The following is a 9,931-nucleotide window of genomic DNA, read 5'->3' as shown; positions in this document are numbered from 1 at the left end:
ATCTATGAACCTGAACTGGATGGGGAAAAATTATTTCATCTCTCTAATGAAAGTACATCCTATAGGAATGTCTGGTGATCAGTTTTGAGAGGTATTGGGCCCACTTGAACTAACAGCAAGGACAGCAAGTCGAGGAGACGATTTAGGATGCAATTAGCTCTCCCATAGTGTTTACTAATCTATTCATTAATTTTCTATTTCTGTTGTGTTTAAGATCTAATTGAAAATACTTTAAGTAATTAATTTAGAGAAGACATAAGGACTTACCGCACAATGCATAAGATTTAAGAGTTGTTCATCAGGTGCTGGTTGTCATTAACATCCTGAATCTTTTCAGGAATTATCAAATTATCTAAATGAAACACTCGAGAAAGTATGTTGAAGCTCCCACTCCAGGAATGAGGAAATAAGCAAAGATTTCAGATGGTTGCATTACTGGCCACTTAGGTTTATATGTAGGTTCTTTTGCTCATTGCTAACCGTATCAAAGATAGCCATTTATTTTGCTAAAAGGATTTATTCAAAACTGTAAGACAATAGACCTGCCCAGGCTCAGTTAAGCCCCTCCTGGACCCCACCTGTCTTCCCTCCCTTCCCTCTGGAAATGAAACTGGACTCTGACCTCCTGTTACTAGCACTTCTGATTCGGTCAGTCCTCTGAGCTGAGAAGTAGAGATAGTAATTTATCTCCCAGGCCTGCGGAAGTTTGGAGAAGTTACTTGTCTCTAAAGGGAAAAAAAAAATCTAATTTTTAAGTTCTTTTTTGATGACTGTTAATCAGATTTTTAGTGCATCTACTACTGCCATCCTATTTATTTTATTTTATTTTATTTTATTTTATTTTTATCTGTACCGGAGATCGAACTCACGACCACACGCTTGCAAGGCAGGTGCTTATGCTAAATCCCCAGCCCCCTGCCATCTTATTTAACGACGTCCCTTTATGATCAGTTCCACATGTATTATGTTGTTTCCTTTGAAGTTATGATGGTGCCAATAAAAGGCATTTCAACATTAGAGTCCTACTGGACAAAAAAGAACAGAGAGATTCACTTTGGATGTCCTGAGAATGATCATAAGACAAATGCTCATCTGAGTTGTGTGTAGTCCGTTTGTGGTCTGAATCATGGGCTAACAGCAGCACCATTCCTAGATGTGAAGGGCAGTTGGCCCATTCAGTTTGGTTTAACTGGATTGAGAGATGGAATGACAGACTGAGTTACATTACTTTCTCATCTTTTCCCACTTAGAATTGGTTTAGATACCAGAGGTCGAAACTGAAATCTGGACGCTCCTTAGGAAAAGATCAACCCCTTGACCAGCCCTGCGCTGAAGGTGAGAGCCCAGTGCTCTAAATGCTGCTGGGAGGGACGGCAAAAATGACTGCATGTTGCACCCAGATTCTCCATGAAGGTTCCTTAGCTTAGGAGCCAAAGTTACAGATGGCTCTGGGCACTCTAATGTCAAGAATGTGTACACTATCCCACAGTTGGCTGGGAAAGGCAAGTTCTTTAACAAGCAAAAAAGGCTTTGGTTCTTTGGGGTTTGTGGCTGCTCGGCAGCAGTGACCCCACACCCCCATCTGTGTCCTCCATGTCCCCTTGGGGCTTCTGAGAGTAAAAGTGTTCAGTTTTACCTTTAGTTTGAATATGAAAACTGGACTAAAAACCTCCTTTTGTTCCTGTGCTCATCTTTAGGATGCTTAAAAGAAGCCAGCCAAGATCTGATGGCCCTCATAACTCAAAGAGACATCCTGGACCACACCTCTGAGAAGAGCCCAATCGCTGATGCTGCTGCAACCTGGGATAACCAGCCTGAACAAGTGGGTGTTCCGGGAATTCAGAATTCTAATAAATTAGCCTGGGTGCTGACCACACTCGTAATCTCAGCACTCAGGGATGCAGTGCCAGCTGGACTTCTAGAGGGTGGTGATGCAGGTGGTGAAGGAATTTACCCATAGACAAGGACTTTAGGAAAGACAAGAGTTTATTTAGATAACCAACTAAGCTCTCAAGAGGGACAGTGGACAAACTTGCAAGAAAGGAACTGCCCACCCAGGATGAGAGCAGGTTGCTTTTTGTTTGGTGGGGTTTTGTTTTCATTGTCTTGTTTTTGTTTCGTTTTGTTTTGTCTTGTCTTTTTGAGACAGGGTCTTGCCATGCAGTGCAGGCTGCCCTTGAACTCATTTTGTAGCCCACCCTGCCTCAAACTCGGCAATCCTCTGCCTCAGTCTCCCTAGTGCTGAAATTACAGACATGTGCCACCGTGCCCGTGTTGTTTTGTTTTGTTTTCAGACAGAGTAGCCCTAAGTAGTTCAGGCTGGTTTTGAGCTCAATATGTAGCCCAGGCTGGCCTCAAACTCCTAGCAATTCCTCTGCTTCAGCCTACAAGCATGCACCACCACCAGCAAGAGTGGGGTTTTTATAAGGAAATAAAGATGTGGGCAAGGGAAGGATCTGAGCTGGCAAGTGTAGTTATCTTAGAAATACATTTCCCAGGGGATCCTGTTCTTTGTTAATCTTTAAGAAACACTTGTATCATAACTAAAGTTCCAAATGTCAGGGTCTCTTGCTTAGGCCTCCCAAAAGGCTCTTTAAAATTAGATAAGGTATCTGCATGTTTTACCTCTCATGGGGAAAAATGTAACAGGAGAAAAGGATGGTCTTTGTGTTTACTTTTATCTTGTACTGTTTTTGGTCCTCAGTAGTGCAGTGGTTCATGGCTTCCATTATGGTGACTGAACAGAAGTATGTTATCAAAAAAGTTTGTGTGCTGAGAATATTAACAGTTTTTTCACCAAAAGGGACTCAGGAGGTTGAGACGTGAGCATTGCAAATTATGTGCAGCCTAAGCTGTGTAGTGAGACCCGTTGTCAAAAACATCTAGGATATCTGTCCTATCAGTTAAGTGACATTGCCCCAGAGGTGTGCATTCACTCCTGCTATCTTGGGTTGTCACAATCATTAAGACAGAAATCTGGGCAGAGCTAGGCCTGGTAGTGCACACTAAGTTGCCACTCTGAGAGTCTGAGGCAGGAGGAACACAAGTTCAAGCCCAGCCTGGGCAGTTTAGTAACTTGGCAAGACCCTCTCTCAAAATTTTAAAAACACGTATGGATATAGAATACTCTAAAGGCCCTGGATTCAATTCCCCCGGACTAAAAGAAAATTTTAAGAATTCTGGGATGGTCAATACCCAACCTTGTACATCATATTCCTGCAAAGGAAGATTTTTCCAAACCAAATTAGATATATTCATTTAGAAAATGGCTGGGCATGGTGGCACGTGCCTGTAATTCCAGCACTCAGGAGGCTGAGGCAGGAGGATCATTGTGAGTGAAGAAAGAAAGGAAGGAAGGAAAGAAAGGAAGAAAGAATCACAAATTACAAGCAGCAAAAAAGTGGGGAAACCTGAAAGTTAATACCTATTTTAAGAAGCCTGTTAGGTTTTCTAACATCTTTGCAGTGCTTCTTTGGGGGCAAGATATTTCTCTTTATGAGGAGCTGTCCTGGGCATAGGAGAACACTTTTCAGCACTCTGGGCTACTGCCAATGAAGTACCAGTACAGTTCACGCTCACCTCCCCTACTCCCATTCTTGACAGCCAAAAAATCTATACCGTCAAGTGTCCTCCACTTAAAGAACAAGGGGCTGGGGATTTAGCTCAGCGGCATAAGCACCTGCCTTGCAAGCAGGCGGTCATGAGTTTGATCCCCGGTACCGATTAAAAAAAAAGAAAGAAGGAAAACACTTAAAGAACAAAATTGTCCCGTGGTCTACATCATGCCTTGGTGAAGTGATTTCATCCATGGAAATGCTTATGACATAGGAAGTAGAGTCATAGTCTTTGTAGCATAGAAACTCCCAAAACATTTATTGTGTTTACTAACCCTTGATCACAAAGAAATCAAGATCTCACATGAAACACAGAGAAGGGATGATCAAAACATATGATGAATGCTTAAGTTTAAACATTTATTACATTGAAAGAGGAGTAAGAAGCAAGCAGAGTAGGGTCAGGGTCTGTGGCAGGGCCAGGCTGCAGTATGGAAGGAAAAACCAAATCTATGATGGTTAAAGACTCATTACCATTAATGCTCCCCCAAATCCTCTCCCGCTTCCAACACTTAGCCCATTGTTCACCACATTCTGAAGCAGTTCTGGAAGCCCTGTTTTATGAGCCTCTTTAAGATACCTGATGGTGAGTGCTGCTGTCCAAGGCCATTTGACAGAGAGGCGGGCTCATAAGAACAGGACAGTGTGTGCTCACCCACCTCACTGGATCTGGCACATGTTACTTCTGGCTCTTCACCAAAGTCAAAGTGACCATGAAAAGTATCTATTTCAAACTGAGTTTGAACACAAGGCAGCCAGGATAGCATGGCTAAAGACACTCAGGAAAGAGGACTTCCACAGCTGCTTCAGAAAGTAGCAAGAATTAATGGGCTAAGTGTGTTTGAAGTGAAGAGTATTTTTGAGATGAATGACAAAGTAGTTTTTACTACAATACATTTTTAAAAATTTAAGCACCATTTTTTATCACGTGGTATAAGCACACTGTGAGGACTTTACACTAATAGCCCACTTTCTCTTCCTTATTTTTGTGGTGCTGGGAACTAAACCCATTGCCTTCACATACAGCTACATCCCCAGCCCTTTTTTATTTTTTTATTTTGAGAATGGTTTCTGCTAAGTTGCCCGTGCTGGGCTCAAACCTGTGATCCTCAGGTCTCAGCCTCCGAGTATTACAGATGTGTACCATCGCACCTGGCAGTAGCCCCCTTTTTTTTTTTTTTTTTTTTTTTTTTTTTGTCTTTTTTCCTTTTTACCGGTACCAGGGATCGAACTCACGACTGCCTGCTTCCAAGGCAGGCGCTTATGCCGCTGAGCTAAATCCCCAGCCCCTGTAGCCCCCTTTTTAGAGCATAAGAAACCACTAGACTTGCTTATGTTTCGTTGTGTCCATGTCTTCCTTTTCCTCACTTTAGATGTGGTTGCAGAACCAGAATTCTCTGTGTCTTGAGCAGAGCATAAGAGAGCTGCTGGATCTCCCAGCAGATGGCACAGATGAGAGACCAGGCGCACCTGTTCAGCAGCAGCACAACAACCTGTTTGAGTTCTTGAATGAAGATCCCCATTTTCTTCCCTCCAGTTCCTTCTGCAGCCACCAAACATTTTCCCCGGATCCTCTTCCATCCCACGTGTCCTCTGAGCTTTGGGACCCCTTCCAGGTCTGTGAGAGCCAAGGAACAAATGTCACAGACATGAAGCCCACCCAGGCTATGGAGGGAGGAGAGCGCTCTGAGCCATCTCTGGCTTTTATGGATAGCTTGATTAAACTGCTGACTCCAGGAGAGAACTACTCAGACACTCAGGCTGCCTTCAGGCCCCAAAATGACAAAGGATACATTGGCCCAGGAGTCCTGCAGGGAAAGAACCACTCTCAGCCTCACTCTGAACACAAGGAGCAACCTCTTCCAGACCTGGGTCAAATTGATTTATCTTACATCCTGCAGTGGTGGGACAAGGACCGCCAGGCTCTCATTGCAGAATGGGACCCTCAGAAAGGGATGCCCTGAAGATGCGATTGCCAGCGCAGCCACCACTGCACAGCCATCTGCAGAAACCTGGAGCCTTGCCAGGAATTTAGCTCAGTGGCTCAAGTACATGCCTGGTAAGCACAAGGTCAGGAGTTTGATCCCCAGTACAAAAAAAAAAATGAAAAAAGAAACTCTGTGCCTTTTGACAACTCCTGGCATCCACAGATTCTCAGTAAAAAGCTTGAACCTTATCTGCAAGCAGAGGATGCTTGTGGGCCCCACTGAACCTTGTGAGGATAGCTGTAGGCTCTGCTACACACCATGGAAGGCTCATAGTGCCCTAAGCCCCAGTGGGACAATGTCATCCTTGGTGACCCTGGTCCAAACCTCCTTTCTTTCGATGCAGAATCACCATGATGGAAAGGATGAGAGGCGAGGCCATCCCCTCCTGAAGCAAGATTGATGTGGTTTTGCGCTTTGTGGGCAGTCCGTACCCATAGCACCTAGAGCCACTGAGGGCACCAAGCAGTGGACAAGTCTGCTGAAGCTTTCTGAGCCAAACATTTTTCAGTCTGGAAAACTCAGAAACCCAAACATGCCAGGGCAAAGGGAATAGGTCTGCAAGAAATATACTGGCATTTCTTCCCTCTTCACAAGACACTAAGGGAAATTTGACATTAGTTTGATATGCAGAGGCATGGTGGTTCCTAACCATAATCCCAGCACTCAGGAAGCTGAGGCAGGAGAATCATTGTAAATTCCAAGCCAGTCTAGACTACACAGTGAGTTCAAGGTCAATTTGAGCAGTCCCCCCAAAAAACAAAAACAAGTGATGGGTTATGTTTATGATACATGCTCATAAAACCACCACCTCACCATCCATTAATAAAGAAGTGAGTTAAATGGATAAGGAGGTCATAAAATGTATTTCCTTTGACCATAAGCATTGCAAGGAAAACAACATGTTTTGGGGTTGCTTCATTTGTGTTATTTTTGTTTTTTGAGACAGAACCCTAAAACTGTACTTTAGGTTGGCCTCAATCTTGTGATCTTCCTGCCTCCACCTTCTGAGTACTGGGATTACAGGAGTATGTCAACCACATCCAGCTGTAAGGAAATTATAATTAAATCATGAAATCACTGTAAGTAATGCTGTTGGTATTTCTACAAGTTTAGGTTTTGAAGATATTTACATATATTATGTAGTCATATAATTCTTTCATTGTAAATACATCATATGTTTATTTAAAGTCTCAGGTAGGGGTTGGGATGTAGGTCAGTGGTATAGTGCTTGACTAGCATGGGTAAAGCTCCAGGTTCACTTATTCACACATATACAAACAACCCTGAAGTAATACTTACTTTGTCTTGTCCTCTCTCGCTCTTTGTTTTTACTTTTATTTTTTTTATAAGGAGCAAATCCAAGGTCTTCACACTGAGCTAATCCCCAACCCTTTTTTCTATATTTTAAAATTTTAATACAGTGTCTCACTAAATTGCCTATGCTGTCCTTGAATTTGTGTTCCTCCTACCTCAACCTCCTGGAGTGATGAGATTACAATCATGTGCCACCATGCTTCCTAATAAAAATATCTTTGAAAAGTGTTCTTTGGTTCATCTTATCACTTGGCATTCTATTCCATTATGCAGTTCACTACCATGCAAAGGTGTTAAAACAAGTTCAGTATACACAGGTGTAGCTTTACAGAGATATCAGTTCTGCACTACTAGGCACAAGCATGGGGTGGGCATCCTCTGGAGTATCATGAATAAGTAGTTTTCAAACAGCAACTGTCAGAATATTCTGACATCCATATTGTCAAGTAACATTCCATACTATTGTGAGCTGTACCTTCATTATCACACAGGGAATAAAAATGCATACACACATGCCTGGTCATGAAGCATACTGGTGGTGCAAAATACCCAGAGAGACTGTGATATAATTGACAGATGATGTAGCTAGTTTTATTTTTAAATTGTCCCTCTGATGACTTGTAGGCAGGCAGAGATGAGCATTTATACACTAGCTTTTTGTTTTTGTACTGGGGATTGAACTCGACCTTGGCTTACCTGGCAGGCACTTAAACCACTGAGCTAAATCCCTGGTTATACCAGCTTTTGTGAATTTTCATCTTGCTTGGGTAGCTACATAGGAGTAAATTGCTAGGTCCTCTGGGAACTGTTTTACTTTCTGAGGAGCTGGCCAACTGTTTTCCAAAGCAGTTCCATCTGACAGTCTTTTTTTTTTTTTTTTTTTTTTTTTTGTCTTTTTCCTTTTTATCGGTACCGGGGATCAAACTCACGACTGCTTGCTTGCAAGGCAGGCGCTTATGTCGCTGAGCTAAATCCCTAGCCCCTGACAGTCTTGACTGTAATGCATAAGGTTCTTGTTTCTCCATATTGTAACTCAGTTAACTTTTTCTGTTTAAAAGAATTATAGCTATTTTATTGGATTTGTTAGTGTGTTAAATACAGTACTATGGTTTTGATTTGCATTATCCTAAAGATTCTAAGCATTTTTTTTGTTTGTTTGTTTTATTTTTTGAGACAGGGTCTTACTGTGTAGCCCAGGCTGGCCTTGAATGCAAGGCATTTCTGCCTCAGTTTCCCAAGTAGAGGGATTACAGGAATGTGCCACCTCACTCACTTGATACTGAGCATTTATCATGTGTTTAGTGTCCATTTGTATATCTTCTACTGAGATATATCGATTGATATTCTTTGCCCATTTTATAATTAAGTTGCTGTTATGTACTCTGAATATATCAGACATTTGACTCACAAATATTTTCTCCCATTGCATAGGCTCTTTCTTCCTTTGCAAGTGTTTTATTTCAATCATTGAATAATGGTGTGGTCTTTGGCTACCAGTCTTTATATTACTAGATTCAGGTTTTGTTTTGTTTTTTAACTAGGCTAGCATATGTCTTGTACTAAGAAATCTGACTAGATATATGTAGGATTTATGCCCTTCTATTTCTTTCTTTCCAGGTATTTCTACCTAGGTCTTCTCTCCTCTTGGAAAAGCTTCTGCCTCTCCTTCCTAAATCTCTGATCTTAGTGGTTCATTCCCTTGCAGCCTTGCTCAAGAGCCCCTTCTCAGGGAGTCCTACTAGCTTGATTTGCTTCTCCCATAATACTGTCATGGTCAAAATTACCAAATCCCATTTGAACTACTGCTGATAATTTTTTGACTATCCATTTTCAGAAAAGCTAAAATAGAGCCTTACGAAAGTAGTCATGCAATGAACATTACTCTAGAAGAGTGAATGAAAGCAGTAAGTATTCATGCGTGAAGCACCCAATTTTAAATGCTAATATAAAAGCCCTCAGTCACAAGAAGCCTAGAATGTGAGGTAATAGCAGGGCAGAGGATATGAGGGGAGTGAGAGAAAGGGAAAGACAAAATGAGACAGAAAAAGGAAGCAGAAAGCTCCTTTTAATCATTTAAAAAAATCCTTGAGCTGGGCATCTTGAAATACATTTATAACATTTATAATCCCAACACTCAAAAAGCTAAAGCAGGAAGATTGCTGTGAGTTTGAGGAAATCCTGGAGTATATAGTGAGTTCCAGAACAGTCTGAACTGCCTCAAAAAATACCCCTAATTTCTACTAAAAGAAATTAGAGTCCTGGATGAATGGCCAATGCTAGGTCTCAGGCATGTAATGCACAAGGTAAAATCAGAACACTGGGTTTTCAAAAGACAAAGAAGATATTCTGAAATACAAAGAAAATGTTCAGATGGGAAAGGAAAATGGGGGTGGGGGAGAAAAGAAATGAGAAAAAAAGGAAAAATGAGAAGTATTGGGGATCCAGCCAAGAGCCCCAGTTGTCTGTGTTAAGGGTAAGGCCATGGGATAAATAAGAAACAAAGACAAATTTAGTAGTACATAAGTGACTGGGAAGTCGATGTCTCCAGATGGGCCAAGCCCTGACACTCCAGACAGCCACGATTTATTGGGTATCTACAGTGATCAGGGCTAGCAAAAGACTCAAAACTGGCAGAAGACTCAGAGGCCTGTGACTCAGCAGACAAACAATCCTGGGATGACTCAAGAGGGTAAATATGATCTTCGCTAAGAAGGATCTTCCCCTGGAGTGTTTTCTAGATTTTTTGGTTTCAGTTTTAGTCTTGGTTGGTGGGTGAGGAATGCCCATCCCTAAAGAGTTTATGGGAAATCTCAAATGGGTGGTACCGATAACCCCACGTGTCCATTTATCCCTTAAGAAAATATAGGCTGGGGATTTAGTTCAGTCACATAAGCACCTGCCTGGCAAGTGTGAGGTTGTGAGTTCAATCCCTGGTAACAAAAAGAAAAAACTATATCCACTTAAAGAAAATATGCAAAATTAGCCATTTCTCACAGGCAGGGAGAGAAGATTCCT

At 41.9% G+C, this 9,931-nt stretch overlaps 1 protein-coding gene across 1 annotated transcript; it reads left to right on the top strand.

The window, feature by feature from the left end:
• Positions 1–4,987: 4,987 nt before the first annotated feature.
• On the top strand, positions 4,988–5,578 carry Duxb (double homeobox B). The gene has a single exon (XM_063246681.1). The coding sequence runs from the start codon at positions 4,988–4,990 to the stop codon at positions 5,576–5,578; it is 591 nt and encodes a 196-aa protein (XP_063102751.1).
• Positions 5,579–9,931: the final 4,353 nt, after the last annotated feature.

This window comes from Cavia porcellus, unplaced genomic scaffold (genome assembly GCF_034190915.1).
Source record: "Cavia porcellus strain 051 isolate PalLab524CR breed Dunkin Hartley unplaced genomic scaffold, mCavPor4.1 scaffold_4, whole genome shotgun sequence".
Taxonomy (NCBI): domain Eukaryota; kingdom Metazoa; phylum Chordata; class Mammalia; order Rodentia; family Caviidae; genus Cavia; species Cavia porcellus.
Note: the sequence above shows the minus strand (reverse complement) of the source record. Positions and strands in the feature narration are given on the sequence as shown.